The following is a 19660-nucleotide window of genomic DNA, read 5'->3' on the forward strand; positions in this document are numbered from 1 at the left end:
ATACCAAATTCAATGTTTTCTAAGGCAATATTTTTTGGACAAAGCTTTCCTAATTGGCAATGCTTATCGGTCCTTCAACCTGATTTAATTACAAAATTAATATGTTTAGCATGATATTTTACTGATAGCACATCCAAACTGGGGAGGAAAGCATTCGAACATATCCAAGGGACAAATAGTTTGTTATTTTTGCTGGTTCAGAAAGTGTGACTTATGCTTGTTCATAGAATCAAAAATGTAGTTTTAAGGAGCCGTAGCAACTGATGGGTGTTGGGAGAATTACCTTAGCATGAATTCCACGCATTTAAAGGGAGGATTGTCGTAAGGTTATTAATGATTTCATTACAACAACTGTCTAATTAAAAGTAGGGGGAAGACAGCTTACCAACATGAGGAAATAGTACTAAAAACTTTAATTACAACAACTGTCTAATTACAAGGAGGAAGACAGCTTACCAACATGGGAAACAGTACTAAAAACTTTTATTACAACAACTGTCTGATTAAAAGGAGGAAGACAGCTTAGCAACACGAGGAAACAGTACTAAAAACTTTTATTACAACAACTGTCTGATTAAAAAGAAAAACTCGTGTTAAAAAAAAAAGAAAAAGAAAAAGAAATTGGCACTTGAACAAAGTACCATTGGATGTTCATTTTGTAAGCAGTCCAGTAACCAAAAAGCAAGGAGACAGACGACTATATCTAAAGACTGCCTAGAAGAAAGACTGCCTAGAAGAAACAGAAACATCCTCCAAAACCATTGCAGCGCCAAAACTCAGATGAGCGATGCTTAAGGACTGCCTTTCATATGGCCCACCAATGGATGATGACCTGAATTTGGCGCAAAATAGCTGAAGCTCACTAGTCACACCAATAAGCACACAAATTTTTGAGGCACAGGGGGCTTTAAGATCTAATCCTACTCAAACTTCTCATTATAATTCCAACCATTGGTTTCTCCATTTTCACCATCTGCTCCCCTTTGCTCCCCTAACTGTTAAAGATGACAACATAATAAGTGAATAAAAAGATAATGATGGAATTATAACTTCGAACCTAAATGTATGAATTCATTGCAGTTATAACTTTGTATAGTGAAATACATGAAATTTAAAAGTCTCAATGCACGATTTTTTTCCAGACAACGGAAAATAAATCACATAATGCTATTCATGTTTCACCATTTAGTTCAGACTTGATACATATGTTAAATTAACCAACATTCAACAATGTTATGTATGCACACTCACGCGCACACAGAGAGGGAGAGAGAGAGAGAGAGAGTATCTTGCAGACATTTGTTTTAAAAAACATTAGCAGACATGTCCATGTATGCTTAAATGGAATGAAATGCGTTACTTGCTGAATGAAGAAACCTAGTATTTAAAGACAAGGGCAAAACAAGGTTGGAGAACTACCTTTGAAAGGTGCGCCTTATGGTATCTGTGACCCTGAGATGATAAAGAAACAAGTATAGCATCAGTATACCAGATCTCTTCCTTCAAAGCTAATCACACTTAAAACTATGAGACTAGCTCACCTTGTTAGTTCCATATATGTAGTCACAGTAGGTAAAGACAGAAGCAAAGTTACTTTGGCTCTAGCCTCCTACATAGTGATGATAATCATGGTACTCAGCCCCTCCATCCTTGAACCAGAAGCAGCCCTCTCACAGCTCGAGGTTTCCAGAAGGCTAGTAGAAGATCCTAGGCAGACTATTGAGGTGACATCAAGTTTTGTATACTAAATTTCAGAGATGGGCATCGGGCCGTACTGGGCCCGGCCCAGGCCCACCGGGCCACAGACCAAACGGGCCATGCCTGGCCCGGCCTGTTACGAAACGGGCCGTGCCTGGCACGGCCCGTCTGTCCAAAAAAAATAGCCGTTATGGGTGGCCCATAACGGCTATTTTTTTGGCCCATAATGGCTATTTGTGGCTTTTTACTTATTTTGCCCCTCCAACAGCCATAAAACGGCTAATTTGAGGGGTATTTTGGAAAAAAAATATCCAAATCCGGGCTAGCCCGCGGGCTGTGCCGTGCTTGGCCCACGAATCGTGCCAGCCCAGGCCCTTATGGGACGTGCCGGGCTCGGCCCGCGGGCCAGAAATCCTTAACCCAGCCCGGCCCCCTTTTATGAGCTGTACCTAGCACGGCCCGTTACTGTAGCAAGCGGGCCGTGCCTGGCACGGCCCGTTTCGTGCTGGGCCGTGCCGGGCCATGGGCGGCCCGGCCCAATGCCCACCTCTACTAAATTCAATGTTTTTCTAAGCCCTAGAACTTGCTTAATCCAGAACTAAAAAACCAATTCGCCTGAATGAGTTGCTACCAGCCAATTTATGATTTGAATGTTTGCCTCTGTTTAATACAGCCCAGTATGCTAATTTTTAAGGCAACATTTCTTGGACAAAGTCACAAAGCTCTACTAATTGACAACGCTTATTGATCCTTCAACCTGATCTAATTACAAAATTAATAGGTTTAGCATGATACTTTACTGATAGCACATCCGAACTGGGGATGAAAGCATTCGAACATGTCCAAGGGACAAATAGTTTGTTATTTCTGCTGGTTCAGAAAGCATGACTTATGCTTGTTCATGGAATCAACCAATTTTGTCTTAAAAAATGTAGTTTTAAGGAGCCATAGCGGCTGATGGGTGCTAGGAGAATTACCTTAGCATGAATTCAACGCATTTAAAGGGAGAAATGTCGTAAGGTTATTAATGATTTCATTACAACAACTGTCTGATTAAAAGTAGGGGAAAGACAACTTACCAACATGAGAAAACGGTACTAAAATCTTTCATTACAACAACTGTCTGATTAAAAGGAGGAAGACAGCTTACCAACATGAGAAAACAGGACTAAAAACTCGTGTTAAAAAAAAAAAAAAAGAAAAAAAACCAAATTGGCACTTGAACAAAGTACCATCGTTGGATGTTCATTTTGTAAGCAGTCCAGTAACCAAAAACACAGCATCAGTAGAGAAGCAAGGAGACAGACGACTATACCTAAAGACTGCTTAGAAGAAGCAGAAACATCCTCCAAAACTAAGAACTATACCTAAAGACTGCAGATTATTTAGGTGACATCAAGTTTTGTATACTAAATTCAATGTTTTCCTAAACCCTAGAACTTGCTTAATTTGAAACTAAGAAACCAACTCGTCTGAATGAGTTGCTACCAGCCAACTTATGATTTGAATATTTGCCTCAGTTTAATACTGAAAGATCCCACATCGGCTAGACTCGTTTCAGTACCTGAGCATATGAGGTGGGTGTCTCCAAATCCTACAGACGCATTTTGGATGGAAAACAAATCCGGAGAGGAGTCTGAGCGGCGTGTGTGCGGGCTCCAGAACCGGATAATATCTGGCAGGAGAGCCCCATGTTCCCCCCTCATGGGGCTCTCATGCGGGCGCTGGGTGCCTCACGTGCCCCACGCAGGAAGGAGCGTGATATTTGGTATCAGAGCCGAGGACGGCTCTAGTCCGAGGATGGGTGAATAAAAATTCCATATTGGCTAGACTCATTTTAGAGCCTGAGCATATGAGGCGGGTGTCTCCAAATTCTGCAGACGCATTTTGGATGGAAAACAAAATTGGAAAGAAGTCCGAGCGGCGCGTGCGTGCGCGTGCGGGCCCCGGAACCGAAGAATATCTGCCAGAGGAGCCCCGTGTTTCCCCCTCATGTGGCCCCTCATTGGGTGCCTCACGTGCCCCGGGCAGGCGGGGGCGTGACAAATACAACCCAGTTTGCTAATTTTCAAGGCAATATTTCTTGGACGAAGCTTTACTAATTGACAATGCTTATCGATCCTTCAACCTAATCTAATTACAAAATTAATAGGTGTAGCATAATACTTTACTGATAGCACATCCGAACTGGGGAGAAAAGCATTCGAACATGTCCAAGGGACAAATAGTTTGTTATTTTCGCTGGTTCAGAAAGCATGACTTATGCTTGTTCATGGAATCAACCAGTTTTGTCTTAAAAAATGTAGTTTTAAGCAGCCATAGCGACTGATGGGTGTTAGGAGAATTACCTTAGCATGAATTCCACGCATTTAAAGGGAGGAATGTCGTAAGGTTATTAATGATTCCATTACAACAACTGTCTTATTTAAAGTAGGGGGAAGACAACTTACCAACATGAGGAAACAGTACTAAAAACTTTCATTACAACGACTGTCTGATTAAAAGGAGGAAGACAGCTTACCAACATAAGGAAACAGTACTAAAAACTCGTGTTAAAAAAAAAAAAAAAACAAATTGGCACTTGAACAAAATACCATCGCCGGATGTTCTTTTTGTAAGCAGTCTAGTAACTAAAAACACAGCATCAATAGAAAAGCAAGGAGACCGGATGTTCTTTTTGTAAGCAGTCTAGTAACTAAAAACACAGCATCAATAGAAAAGCAAGGAGACAGACGACTATACCTAAAGACTGCCTAGAAGAAACAGAAACATCCTCTAAAACCATTGCAGCGCCAAAAATCAGATGAGCGATGCTTAAAGACTGCCTTTCGTATGGCCCACCAATGAATGATGACCTGAATTTGGCGCAAAGTAGCTGAAGCTCACTAGTCACACCAATAAGCATACAAATTTTTGAGGCACAGGGGCTTTAAGATCTAATCCTACTCGAACTTCTCATTATAATTCCAGCCATTTGCTTCTCTATTTTCACCATCTGCTCCCCTTTGCTTCCTTAACTGTTAAAGATGACAACAGAATAAGTGAATAAAAAGATAATGATAGAATTATAACTTCGAACCTAAATGCATGAATTCATTTCAATTATAACTTTGTATAGTGAAATACCTGGAATTTTAAAGTCTCAGTGCACGATTTTTTTCCAGACAACTGAAAATAAATCACCTAATGTATCCATGTTTCGCCATTTAGTTCAGACTTGATACATGTGTTAAATTAAGCAACATTCAACCATGTTATGCACGCACACTCACACACACACACAGAGAGAGAGAGAGAGAAAGAGAGTATCTTGCAGACATTTGTTTTGAAAAAGATTAGCAGGCATGTCCATGTATGCTTAAATAGATTGAAATGCGTTACTTGCTGAATGAAGAAACCTAGTATTTAAAGACATGGGCAAAACAAGGTTGGAAATCTACCTTTGAAAGGTGCGCCTTATGATATCTGTAACCCTGAGATGATAAAGAAACAAGTATAGCATCAGTATACCAGATCTCTTCCTTCAAAGCTAATTACACTCAAAACTATAAGACTAGCTCACCTTGTCAGTTCCATATATGTAGTCACAGTAGGTAAAGACAGAAGCAAAGTTACTTTGGCTCTGGCCTCCTACATAGTGATGATAATCATGGTACTCAGCCCCTCCATAAAATGGGATATATTTTGTGGGACTTAGAGGGAAATCATAGCTGTTTGAAACCAATGTGTCAGTGAAAACAATATGATTCAATAATTGCTCAAGCAAGTGATTAGCTTTGTGGACACAAAGCAGACAGATGCTAACTAGGGATCAAGCTCTGGTATGGACTAAAATGAAGAAACAAAGCAGAAAAAAAAAAAATATATGCTAAAATGGGAAATGCCAGCAGGGAGATGACCATCATTTCCCATCCACATAAAACTAATATTCAGAAAGAAAGAAGAAATCTGGCAGTGACTTCATGAGCATTCTTTTCAATAAGTAATTCGCTAGTTTCACGTCTAGCATCCACAAAGATCTGGAAGAATTGTTTCACAAATTCTTCTGATAAGCTTGCTCTATTCAGTTCAATCCATAGGAGTGTGACATAACAGGCAATAAGAGTCGTGCATCGCTTTACATCTTGAGAAAGAATGAGAATGGATGACATACAAGGTACAAATAGGAGTTTCTGGAAAAAAATTATCCAGTTTGGAAACCTTCCTTGGATGTTTAAGCTGCTTCATAAGCAAATCTTTGATCATACAGCACCCCAGCATTGAAATAATTTAGAGGCTTTCCGGAGACGGCTGTTCAAACTCAAATATATACATGTTCTCGGCATTTTAGTCTAAGAATAAAACAGTTTGGTATTTTGCATTTCGAAAGCTTTTGTTGACCAACATCTTTGGAATACAAAATGACTCGAGTTCCTGATTACCCTTTTTTTTGTTTTTATTGATAAAATTATCGTGCAATAAACTAATATATACTTCCTAATTTAAGCAAGCAGTTTCAATAACCATAGGGGCTCAAACTTGTAGTATTTACTATTTAGTTAGTGGACCTACTAAAACTCAAATACATGAGAAGTATTGAGAAAAAAAGTCATCAATTTTCTATATTAAACTCAAAACCTCACCTGACACAACGTGCCAATAACATACACATGCACATTACATATATTATATATAAAAATATACGTAAATATATATGTACATAAAGATGCATAGACATACATATTGTGTATGGGTATGGGCAAGATGAGATTTATGATATCAACAATTTGAATGGGTCTGGACAGAAGACTTTGGAAGAGATGAGATCAGTTACAGAAAGGTATCAGATAGATAGGCAGCTAGTTGATACCTTTTTAACAGGATTTTATTCATACTCTGTAGTTATCCTATAATAAAGTTTTCCACAACAACTATTTCAATGTTTCACTCAAGGGCTAATTTACCAGAACCAAAGACAGCAGCTCACTCGTTATGGTATTGTATAAATAGATACAGATACATGTATAAATAAATCTGGTTTATAGGTGCAATTATAATACACTGGCGGGCCTTCATGAATGATTTATCAAATCCACCTGATAAGGAAGATGGGTCATTATTAGCATCCCTATCGGAAGAGGCAACATAAGCAGCTGAATCTAAAGAGGAGAAGTAGTCAAGAGATAAAACCAATTCGACGAAATGAAAGGTAGGCACTACTATTTCATACGAAGAAGAGGAGCTGGGAGTTGTCTCTTTTTCAACAGGATAGGAAGAACAGGAGGCTTCCCCAACTCAATGTAACAATTAAGTTCAGCCTGTTTATCTAGCTTAAAAAGAGCCGGTTGAAGAGAGTTCTAACTATTATTATATTACGGGTATTGGGAATATCTCTAATTAAATCTTTCTCTCCTGGATGGTACTGACTTTCATACTGGTGCTGCATGGCTATCGTCAGCTCGTGTCGTGAGATGTTTGGTCAAGTCCTATAACGAGCGAGACCCTCATTTTGTGTTGCTGAGACATGCGCCTAAGGAGAAATTTCTCAAAAGAGCGCAGGATTTTACGTCCTCTCCCGGCAGGATACCTTAGCTGATACGGATTTGCTGCGTAAGGAACCCATGGACCACGAACGTATTCTTTCCTAAAGTAAGGTTGCTCCATTATGACATAGGTGTCACAGGTTCAAACATGGAAATAACCTTCCTGCATGTGGGGGTAAGGTTGCATACATCTGATCCTTTTAAATCCTGCAATTGCAAAAACCTTGTGCACTAGGATGTCCTTTTTTAGGTGCAGTTATAATACATGTAGAGAGATAATCCGAATATTTACGAAAGTCATCGCCACTCGACGTAATTTTAGATATCAGTATGTATACTGTACTTTAAATGTATGTAATTGATAATATTATTTTATAATTTTTTACGTCACTACTTGATTTGAAAATATTCTATATTACTTATAACATGCAATATCTTACTAATCATTTTGTAATTTGTATCATTTTAAAATCATAGAATACATCATTTAGGTTAAACTGGGATTATAAAAACATAAAAAATCATGAAAATACAAAAAAAATAAATTAGACTTAAAATTATTAAAAAAAGTTTAAAAAAAGTGATTACAATATTTTTGAAAATCAAAAAAAAATGTGCCAATATGGAACTAGCACGCTCTACCTGTATCGGTACTGGCTCGATACTAAATTGTACCGGCCACTGATCGATATAGATCTCGATACCGATTCAGCGGATCTTATTATAAACTATAAAAAAATAAAAAATGATATATCAATTAAATATTTTATGGAATCGGCAAGCCCTATCTCTGTCGGAATTGGTTCGGCATCAAACCATACCGGCTATAAGTCACGGCTCAACGGATCTTATTATAAACTATAAAAATCGTCAAAGGATGCAACTTTTATAAACTAAAGTAAATCGAAAGTTCGGTGATGATACCCGCTGTGGGTCTCGATAGCCTCGACGTGGCGGAGGGCCATCCAGAGCCACAGGGTGATCATGTGGCCCGGGGCGATGGCGGGGCCCATGAAGGAGGGGATACCGAGGATGAGGACCTCCGCCCAGTGAGCGTAAGGCGCGGCGAACCCGATCGGGGCCGTGAACTCGTGGTGGACGCGGTGGATCTTCTCGTACCCCCACCGCCCGTGCAGCAGCCGATGGATCCAGTAGTTTGTGTAGTCTTCGATCAAGAAGTACACCGCCAGCTGCGCCGCCATCTCCCCCGCCGACGGCAGCGGCAACCCCGTCCGTATCCCCACAAGCTGCACCAGTGTCAGCCATAAAACAAGAAAAAAAGAGCTCATATTTTTCGGTCTTTTCAAGCAAGTAATCGGTAGAAAGACGAATCCTGCTCGGAAAAAAAAAGAACAAAGCAACTTTTCCGATCGAAAAGAAAACCCAGACCCCAGGAGGCCCTAGAAGGTGGAGGTGGGGAAGGAAGCGAGACCTTGACGGAAGGGTAGGAGATGATCATGAGGGACCCGACGACGAGGAGGAAGGCGCGCATGACGTCTTTGTAGCACTGGAAGAAGGAGGACGCAGGGAGGTGGACCTTAGGCTGGAGCTTGTAGGGGACAAGAACGGAGGGGAGGCGGAGCTCGAGGAGGGCGAGGGGGAGGGGAACGAGAGTGAAAATGATGAAGAGGAAAAGGATGTTGTGGTAGTAGAGGAGGAAGTCAGGCATCCGGGCGGAGTAGCGGAACCAGAGGGCCTCGGAGGCGGTGAGGTTGCGCCCCAACGCCGCCTCCGCCGCGGCGATCGTTTCGTACGGCAACATCTCCGGCGGCGACGGAGGACGTACGTGAACGGGGAGCGGGAGGAATGCAGAAAAGCCTCCTGGGATATTTTTAATTCGATAGGAGGGAATGCCGTTGGGTTTGTGCGACTCCGGAATGGGGGGGGCGCCGGGTCCGCGAGAGAGGAGGAGGGTGGAGTCGTGGAGGAAAGGAGAAGGTGAGAGTAGGTGACCGGGTGATGCGATGTTTCGGCGCTATATAGGCGCGGGAGTGGGAAAATAAGAGCCCCGCCCAAATTTTTCTCTTGAAGCGCGTCATGAAGACGATCCCACCTTACGTCTCGCGCCATCTGGCATGCTTCATATACTATGTTGGGCTCCGTAGCGTTCTTTGGGTATAAAAAAGGTGGCTCAGAAGCCGCTAAATACATTTGGAAGCTTAAAGAGGACGAACTTATTATATAATTCCTCTATAGTGGCCGTTTAAGACGAACTTATTAAGAAACTTTTTTTTTTCTTTTTATTTTATTTTTGAGATTTTCTTTACAGTGGGTCATTTTTGGGTCGAAGTATTAGGCCACCATCTCAGTCGTTTAAGAAGTGGATCGGTTAGAATACGTATTCGCCGGCAGAGAAATCTGGGAACGTCACAGTGACAATGTGGATCGTATGAGGTGTCAACGTTGCGGCACTGGCGGTCGATTGGCGATAGGGACGTCGTAGGCTTTTGTGGGGCGAAGAGAACCGCGCTCCATCGGTAAGCGAACTGAGACCATCGTGGCATCTTCTCTATCTTTCCTTTTTGGATTGCCCTATCAGACACGTGGAATATGGCTCCTTCGTTTTGGATGGAGATGGACGGATCTACTACTTGGTTTTGGATAAGTGCATTGCTCTTTTATGATCCGTGGAGTTTGGGTTGATGGCATATTAACCTTCCCTTTTAGGGCCCGTTTGGCTCACGAAAAAAAGAAAGAGCAAAAGTGTGGTCAACGAAAAAATAATGAGATATTTCTTATTTGGTTGGAGTTTTTAAAGGAGAGAGAGAAAAGTTGTATTCTTATGGAAATATGATTCTCACATGTTATGGAAAAGTCTTTCCCATGAGAAACATGGAAAAGTTACTTTCTCATGAGGCGGGAATCATTTTATTTTTATTTTTTCTCAAAAAGGCCCTTCAGCATTAAAGAAGCATCAAAAAGGCATTAAACACCTAATTTTTATTAAGGGTATAATACGAATTATATATAACTTTTTCAAGACAGTGGATGGTCAACCAAACATAAGCACTCTAAAAATCTATCACTTTCTCATGGTTAACCAAACATGCCAAAAGTACTTTCCTAGACATTCTCTTCCTAGGAATCTGCTTTTCAGGAATCATATTTCTAAAAGGAAAAATGCTTCCCGCGAATCAAACGAGCTCTTAGGATTAGGATTGCCTGGGATTCACATGAGAACCCTCGTTTTGAGTGGAAATGAAAGTCACATAAAAATTTTAAAAAAAACACCTCTTTTTGATCTCTCTACAATCTAGCTCAAAGTCTTGAAGTCTCAAACATGTAACATCTAGATCGAACTTAAACTTTTCTTCTCTTTTATATTTATTTTCTTTTCATCCATGCAACCTGTACAGGTACTTTAAATAGTATATGTGAATCGAAATTGTTTTTATTTTAGAAAACAAATAAAACTATAAATTAGATTTTTTGGCTTCGTCTAAATATATTTTTTAAATCTTTTTGTTCTTAGATAAGCACCATTAGAAGATGCTACCAAACATTATTAGTACTTTTTTCCTGTAAAAATCACCAAACACACTCTAAGTATCTCATTGAGAAAATCATGGATGGATTTAAAAACTACTATCATATTTGGATTTAAATAAGGGATTAATCCAATGAAAAAAAAGTTATGTTAGGAATTAGTAGAATTTGAATTTTAAAACTATCGTTGTATTAAAATGACCAGTGAAAAGTTGCATGTATATATATTATTATACATAACTAAATATTTTTTATTATTACTATTATTATTATTATTATTATTATCATTATCATTATCATTATTGTACTCTTTATATTGTTCTCTCAAGTTATTATCAGAGTCATTGAAATATTATAACAGTCAAAGATTATTATAATATTCTAATGGCTGCAGGTTTAGATAAATTTCGGGATATTGATGATGATGACAAGGGGCACAAATCACATATCTGACATGATATCAAAAGGCAGTTTTTCGTTTTGGCTGTGAGGGATTTTTGGCATCACAGCCACCTGGACTACCAGATATGAGACAGATTAATCTAACATGCCATTGTTTATTTGGTATGCTTCCTCTATGGCCCACTCCATGTGAAATGGTTTACATCATGTACGTCCAACCATTATGGATTAGATCCAGATATAGGTCAGAAGTTATGATATCTTGGTGAGATTTAGAGATCGGTCAGAAGTAATGATTCTAAGATCCAAATACTTAGGCATGGAAATCTATAAAAGCATCAAGTATCCATGATTCACCTTTTTAAACTTTTTATCTAGCTAATCATCAATGTCAACCATGTAGCAAACTCACACTTCAATAAGTACACCCCCCCCCCCTATGACTAACCGAAATTTGTTTCAAGAATAAGCGAGCTCAAAGTGTTTAGATGGCTATCCGTGTTGTTCTCACAAAACCATCATCCCCATGGAAGTTTACATAATTTAAAGCACATTAACAAAAGTATATTTTAGGATAAGATGGAGAATATTCACTACAGGAGAACTTACCTTTCCCGACGCTTTTATGGCCTTTAGCGACGCTTATAAGCGTCAGCTAAAGATCCGGCGACGCCAACCAAAACGTCGCAAAAGCGTCGGCGATACCGGAGTGGAAAATTTTTTTGCCGATGCTTTCCAAAAATCGGGATTTGCCGACGCTCTTTGCCGACGCTTTAAAGCATCGGAAAATGTAATTATTTTAAAAAAAAAATAAAAATATCAAACTCCATAAATTTACATATATCATAAAACACACATTATGCAATATGAACCAAACATTCAAATTACATTAATATTGACACAAACATTCAGATTATTCGAAATATTTATATTATTATATCTGATTAAATTTACATAAAAAGTTATGAATTACAATGTACTTTGAAAATATAAAAAACATATACATATCAAACTCCATAAAAAACAATCTACAAAGTATCAGGGACGGAATTCAGCTCCATCATCATCATCTCTGCGAGCATTTGAAGCTCATGAGTTATTTCCTCCTCTTCTGGGCTTGTGCTGCTGCAGCTGCACCCGATAATTTCTCGAGGGTAACAACAATCTCCTTCTGATTTTTCCAGTGAACCTCCATTGTCTTGACCTATCGCCGATTCACCCTTTAACATCTGGACAAGGACTTGAACATCTGATGCTCTGTTTGGATTGTTCCTTGCAACCCTTGGTTGCTTGTAGCAGTGTTTTCCTCTTTCTCAGCAGCGATTATTTGTGGCGAAGAAACATTTATTTCCTTAGTGCTAGGCAGCATTGCTTTCTTTTCATAGTCCAGTGCTCTGTACGTAAGACTGTCCTGAAGCATGCAGTATACTGACAGGATCTTCATGTCTTCCTTTAAATGAGCAAGAATGTTGAGAGCAGGATCCAGATACTTCATGTAGTAAAGGATAAAACCAAGCAGAGGGTGGCAAATAGAATTGTGACACTGATCCACTAAACATACTAGGACTATCATCATGATCATGGCAAGGTCTAGCATTTGGAGAGATGGAAGGCCAGAGAGGCCAGGCATATGGCACCAAAGGCAGTCTGCTATATATCATTGGTGGGAGATTAGTCGACGAAGATGATATCTCCACCTGCATGGACATGGTCTCTGCACTTGTTCCAACCTCACACTCGATTGTCTTGGCGATCTGCAGAGTGTAAAATTCTTTGAGAAATTTATACCATTGCACTATAATTAGAAAAATATTTGACTCATGCATCTTCTGTTGACTTCATATACTTCAAACAGATCAAACCTGCTCCTTCAGTTGTTTGTTTGTGTCCTTCATGCAAACGTACTCTTTCATGACCAACTCCTCCTCGTACATGGTAAACAAAATTGTTAAATGGTTGGATCAGTTAAGGCCATCATAAGGATAGGAGAGAACCCATATAATGCATAAATTTCCTTTTTCAGCATATAAGGACCACCACCTTTTGACCTTTGAGACATGAAAGCAAAAATAGGAGCCACAATTTAGAAAATCGTAGTAGCAGCATATCAGGTAATTATTTTTTTGAAGGAACACATAAGGTAATTATTTTCCCTACCGAAGCAATGTGGTAGCCCAATGTGTTTATAAACATTATACTCTTGGTGTTTGCATTGATATGTATAGCAGGGAAACAAAAGTTGCCAATTATTCAGAATTTAGAAATACTTTACATCTAAGTTCCTCTATTTTTCATCTTTGGATAATTTCAGTAAAAAGGATAACTTTATTTCATAGCTTGTGTACAAGAAGTCGATTTCTTTTCAAGGAAAACCACCCAGGATCCCAAATTCATCCCGCCTGAGCAAAAATGGACAAATATACCTTCTTGCATACCAACAGGAAGATTCCTAGTGGCTTGGGAGTAAAGATTGCAATCACAAAACAAAATGCGCTTGAACCTGAATGGTCCGAGCATAGCAGGAAGAGGGCTTAGCTGTTATCTCTTTCATGCTTAATATGCGCTACGTTAAGTTCAACAAATCATATAAAAAAAATTATACAGCCATCAATTCTTGCACAGATACCGTAAATTGACTAAAGAGAAGCATATTCAAATGACATGTTAGACAAATTAAGAAAAACACGAAAATTCAATTAGACTTACATCTTGTAAGGATCGGCACCAGTGAACCCAGTAGGTTTTGGTATCGGAATCAACACCTGTGCACAAAATCAAAAGAAAAACAAACAAATAAAGAACAAATCATGAGGGTGGAAAACCTTAGAACAAAACCAAAGATCTTACCTCCCGATTAACAGCAAAAATAGGGCAGTGGCGGCCAATAACATCGTTCCAGACAGTTCTTGACTGAGATTTTCCAAAGTACATCAGATCGAAGTGGATCAAGAACGGATCCAGATAAAACGAGGGTTTCAGTTCGAGTTTTTACCCCGTGGTACTGGCTCGCCTTGCTCATTGGCACGATGTCTCCCGGCCTGTAAGCGAGCGAGATCGAGAGCAGAGACAAGATCCAGAAGAAGAAGAGGCAACGAACTGGAAAAGCTCTTCGATCGCCGGCCATGGCCAAGACTCGGACCCGAGCTTTTGGGGGGAGGAAGAGGAGGGAGGAGGGAGGAGGAGAGGAGGTCGCTCGGCGCCGGAGAGGAGGGTGAAGGAAGGGACAAGGGTCGGCTAGCTCTATTAGGGCTTGATCGATCGAGGATAGAGGGAGAAGGGGGGCGGCCGCGGGTTTTGATGAGATTTGGTTTTCAACGACGCGCATAAGCGTCGTCTTATCCCAACTCTACGACGACGCTAATAAGCGTCGTAATTAGCCGACGCTTTTTACAAGCGTCGGCTATTTTTGGCGGTAGTTCGGAAATTATCGACGCTTGGAACAAGCGTCGGCAAAAAAGCGTCGTTAAAACCCATATTTCCTGTAGTGATTCTTTGTGGATAAATACAATTTTATAGGAACTATTAGATCATATATTTTGCCCATATGTTTCTTTCTCTAATTTGATCATGAATTTGGGTATCCCTCTGCATTCAGATTTCAGACTGACTTTCCTGCCACCAGACTTCACTCAGAGTTAACATTAGCTATTTGTTGTGAGAAAAGCCTCGTAAACTATTCTTTCATAACAATTTAAAATATTTAAATTTTGTTGGCCATTGATGGGATACAAAATGGATCGTCCTACCTCAGGGACCATCCAATTTCAGCCAAATAGACCTCAGTACCGAGCAAGTTAGACCTCGGTCCCGCTGAGCACCAATTCGACCCTGGACCTCATCAAAAGCAAGCCGACCTCGGCCAGATCTCTCCGCTGCCATGAGCCCGTAAGATCGACCAAGAGCCAAGAGGCCCCGTCGACCGTCTATAATATAATGACATCCCGAGCCCGAGCTCGGGGCACCCTGCAAGATCGACCAAGAGCCGAAGAGGCCCCGTCGATCGCAGGTACCACAATGACGCCCCGACCCGAGCTCGGGGTACCCTGCCGAGCAGACCTCGGAGTCAAGAAGACTAGGCCGGCCTTAGTGCCCACCAAGCTGACCTCACCAAATATGTCGCGGCCCCCAAGTTGGCCCGACCTTAGTGCTCACCAAGCTGACTTCGCCAAGTATATGCTGCAGCCTCTAAGCGAGCCCGCCGAGCCGACCACACCAAACATGTCGTGGTCTTCAAGCTGGCCCGACCTCAATGCTCTCCGAGCTGACTTCGTCAAGTATATGCTGCGGCCTCCAAACGAGCCCGACCTCGCCCACGGCCGCATTCACGCGCGTGCCTATATGCACGCCTAAGCCCACATACGTGGCCATACATTATAACGTCACCTCGTCATGCTTTGCTTGTTGGCCACTCAACGACATGACGATCAGAGGCCATACCTTGCAACCAAGGGCCATACCCTGTTAACGCCCGCCACGCCACACCGTACGCAGGGATAGCTCGAAACCATGTGCCCCAAGCAAGCCATGGCCACGCGCCACATAGCCTATGACATTTCCTCCATGATGAGAATGGGCCATACCTCTGCCACCTGGGCACATCCGCGGGGACTATAAATAGTCCCATTAGGTAACACCTAAGGACCTTTTGGTTGGACCAGTTAAGATCCACTCTAACTTAATCATCGAAGGACCCTCATCGGAACCCCACCGGTGAGACTTTGTGCAGGTCCGCCGGCGAGCAGGAAGTGACGTCCTTTCTCCATCCCGACCGGTAGCTCCCCCGACTCCTCCAGCGTGGTCACCCTCGAGCTAAATTTGAACCACTGGTGCAAAAGTAAAACTGCTCTTCCAAGTGCAGGAGAATCGCACAAGTAGTATACTCGGAAGTCCGAGGTCAATTCCTCAGGGAACGATCTATATGTTATTAGCGTAATTTCAGATGTAATTAAAGATGGTTTTTAGAAGTTTAGAAGTAAAGGTTAATAAGCAGATAAATAAAATTCAGTAAAGAAGAGATGGTTAGGGATCCGGATTCCCCTTTGATGATACTGTATTCAAGAAATAAACTTTGTGATTCTTGATTGAATGTTAACAGTGGAATAGATCTAATCATGGTATGTGTTTCAAGAACATATGAACTCAACTTCTAAGCATTCATCGTGCCTGTACATCAACGATAAATCAAATACTAAAGTAGTTCATGTATCAGTAGACATAAACCATTAAAGAACTACAGCAAAATAATTATGCAAGAATCCATGATACATCAAAAATATAAATCAATAAAAGCAAAGGTTCGGAGTTTACTTCAGGAAAAGCAGTACATCAAAGGTTCCTCCATCACCCTTCACCAAGGAACTTAGCCTCTCATTAAAAACATTAACTCCTCTCTTTTCCTTTTTTTTTCGTTTTCCTTTGGGAAACAGAGCAGTCTCTCTATTTTTCTATTCTCCCCCCTCTGTTTTTTTCTTTCTTTGAATAAGAGCCATCCCCCCCTCCCGAGAGAGCTCCTCTTATAACAATCTTCTCATTTCCTTTCATTCCAGGAAACATCCCCAAAAATAAAAACAAAAAAAAACAAACTAAGCATGCTGGAACTTTTCTGGGAGGAGCGGTCGTCCGGGATGCGTGTTCTGGCTGGCCGCGGGATACCCGGACGCGGAGTCCGGGAGGTTCGGACGCAGATCCTATGAAGGCCGGAAGGCTGAAATAATTTCCTTCAAATGGATGCATGGGATGATATGGGAAAGAAGCTGGGGCTTGGATGTTGTGTGAAATCAGGGGTCCTCCATGCGGTGAAGATGATTACGCCAGGAAGAGATCCGTTGAATGAAAAAAAAAAACTATATTTGCTGCTGAAAAGGAAGAAGTGGCTGAAGATGGACAACTGAACGCGATCGGGGGGAAAGGCTGGCTCGATCCGAAATCATAGCTAATCCAGACTGATTCAGGAGGTTGAGGCGCTGAAGGTGAATATGAAGTTAATCCGCACGTGAAGAGCTGGATTCTGGAACGCAAAGATGGGAAAGGAATACTAAATTTGGGAAGTCGCCGATTTGGGATCAGGGGGTTGACTGCGGATGGCTGGATCGCACGCGAACTTCTCCCCTGTTTTCGCACGGTTCACGGTTGATATTTGTTTTCCTAACGAGAGGGAATCAGATCCGCTGATTATGTATTTCGATTCGTCGTTGGATCTTCGCGGCTTGATGAATGTAGGCCCTTGGATGTTCCATTGCATGTTGCCCCCAGATGGCTGCTATGCGTCACTCAAGTGCAAGTGTGCTTGATGAATGGTGGTTTTGACCAGATCATGGCAAAGTTGAACGTGCGCGACTTGGGTTTTGCATCTTTCTAAACCCAATTTATACTAAATGCACATCTTAACCTTGATTTACGATCACCTGCACCCAACAAAAATATAATATTAAATCAGTGATTTTACCATTATCTTGTTAGCAATAATACTAATTTAAGTGGTATGTAGATCGCACTTTTGTGCTCTCATCAACCACAACAGCCATGTTGCCTGAAAAGTGTTTTAATCTAAATATTTTAAAAGAAAGGAAGAGAGACTCACCCGCATCATCATTATTCAGACTCAAACATCCAGGAATTTATCATCCAAGGCTCGAGTTAAAGGAACTCTATTTGCGAAGAATTAGGTGTCCATTGAAGATGACTTGTGCTCTCACAATTTTTCTCCAAACATAAAATTTAATAATTTTTATTCTTTGAAGAAGAGAGCTCTATCCATTTGCTGCTCATACCAATCTCGTCTCATTTAGGCCGGAGTCTTAAGTTTCACAGACAGAGTTAGAACTTGCAAAATCAAGACTTTGCTAATTGTGGGGTGTAGCAACAGCTTGACCCCACTCAGGATCAAATCTCATCTTCTTGGCCAAAATAACATCATTCAAGCAAATGCTCGGCGGTCCCTATTATTATTCTTTTTAAAAAATGTTATCAGATACTATTTAGATTTAGACATGCTCTGTGATACCCAATATCTGGGCCGCTAGGAAGAAGAGGACTCCCGCAAGTTGGTCAGATGGAATCAGACTCCAAATTAGACTCCGGTAGCATCCGAGCTCTATTTAGAGCTCCCTCCTCATCCCTCTTCCACCACACTAGAACCTAGATCTCTGATCGAAGCCATCGCCGGCTTTCTCTTCAATTTCCTCCGCAATCATCAACTGTGACAACGCTGTTGCCGTCACCAACTATCGTCGGAACCAGATAAGAACCCGGCAACTTTTGATTGGTCTCTCTCTCCCTCTTTTGTGGTCTTCGAAAGCTTTGATTTCGGCCAATGATCGCTGGATTTTCGTGAAGAAACGGTTGCCTTGTTTTTTCCTATTTTTGGGAAAATTGGTGCATCTTTCCATTTTCCGGCAACCGGTGTCGCCGCCTCTTGATGTCGGACCCTTGATCGACTCCTCCAACCTCTCACTGACCCTTCTCGGCAAAGCAATGGTCGCTGATGAGCGGCCAATGGCCAAAAATGTTAAAGAAGCTCTGGTTTCCCTGTTTTGTTAATTTTGGCACCGCCGACCGCTAGTCATTGTCGAACACTTGTTGGTCGGCCCTGGGTCCCTAACCCAATGCACCAACCACAGCCACCCTTTCTCCTCTTTTCTTCTTTCTGTGCTAGAGAGAGACTCTATTCTCTCTTCGTCTCTCCTTTCTCTCTTCCCCCACTTTCTCTCTCTTATTCTCCCTTATTTGTCTCTCAATAAAGTTTCTCTCTTTTGACTGATGGACCAAACATGTTGATTGATCCAGGTTGACCCATGCCATTAACAACCAAACCTAGACCTATAATTGAACCAAAACTGAGATTCTCTCTCTTCTCCATCCTTTCCCTCCCTATAAGTTTCTCTCTTTTTTGGATTTTCCCTCTCTGGAGTTGATTGGACCCCGTAAGTACGATTCTCAGTAATTTTGGATCGACCTAGGTGAAGAGTCCTAATCCAGGATCGTCGAACAGCGTGTCAGCCTCCACCCTGGTCCTTACCAAAACTGTTAAATTTGATCAATCCCGACCTCTGTTGAACCATCTGTATCCTAATCTGAGCATAATTCGATGATATCATCTTAATCGGACCGATCCGAATGTCAAGCATTTCTGCTTGGTCAGCCCTGTAAGGATATTGAAATTTAGAATTTTTAAAATAATTATGATGAAATTTTAATAAAAAGTATAATTTTGGAATATTAGGCTCTGAGAAAAATTTTTGGGATTAATTAGATCTATTAGTTGTATTACATTTGCAAAGTAAGTAATAATTTGCCTTTTTTAATTTTTTTATTTATATAATATTATTTTTACATCGAATAAAGTATTAATCAATTTACATGTGAATCATGAATTTTATGAGATAGTGTTTTAAATGAAAAATAGATATGTAATTTGGAGTAATATTTTTCGGACTATTGTTATATTGTTTACCGATCTTACATCGTATATGCATATTTTGATTGGATTATAATATATATATATATATATTATTTTATAAAAAAAATTTTGATATGTATCAGATTTGACCTCT

At 40.8% G+C, this 19660-nt stretch overlaps 2 protein-coding genes across 4 annotated transcripts; both read right to left on the reverse strand.

Moving 5' to 3' along the window:
• Positions 1-920: 920 nt before the first annotated feature.
• On the reverse strand, positions 921-9188 carry LOC103714140 (very-long-chain aldehyde decarbonylase GL1-10-like). Of its 3 annotated transcripts, XM_089929579.1 has the most exons (6): positions 8653-9118; positions 8145-8467; positions 5261-5408; positions 5139-5171; positions 4825-4881; positions 4251-4715 (listed from the first exon to the last, which is right to left on the reverse strand). In XM_089929579.1, the coding sequence occupies exons 1-6, from the start codon at positions 8980-8982 to the stop codon at positions 4641-4643; spliced, it is 966 nt and encodes a 321-aa protein (XP_089785705.1). In that variant the 5' UTR covers positions 8983-9118; the 3' UTR covers positions 4251-4640. The 3 variants fall into 3 exon arrangements, with proteins under 3 accessions (XP_089785707.1, XP_089785705.1, XP_089785706.1); XM_089929581.1 differs by lacking the exons at positions 4251-4715; positions 4825-4881 and adding an exon at positions 921-995; XM_089929580.1 differs by lacking the exon at positions 4825-4881 and having other exon boundaries at positions 8653-9188.
• A 3974-nt stretch (positions 9189-13162) lies between these two features.
• LOC149768057 (uncharacterized) lies at positions 13163-17582 on the reverse strand. Its single transcript, XM_089929583.1, has 3 exons — positions 14101-17582; positions 13956-14018; positions 13163-13870 (listed from the first exon to the last, which is right to left on the reverse strand). The coding sequence occupies exons 1-3, from the start codon at positions 14431-14433 to the stop codon at positions 13811-13813; spliced, it is 456 nt and encodes a 151-aa protein (XP_089785709.1). The 5' UTR covers positions 14434-17582; the 3' UTR covers positions 13163-13810.
• Between the last annotated feature and the right edge of the window lie 2078 nt (positions 17583-19660).

This window comes from Phoenix dactylifera, chromosome 3 (assembly GCF_051530095.1).
Source record: "Phoenix dactylifera cultivar Ajwa chromosome 3, Ajwa_hap1_PhDact_Kaust_v1.1, whole genome shotgun sequence".
NCBI lineage: Eukaryota > Viridiplantae > Streptophyta > Magnoliopsida > Arecales > Arecaceae > Phoenix > Phoenix dactylifera.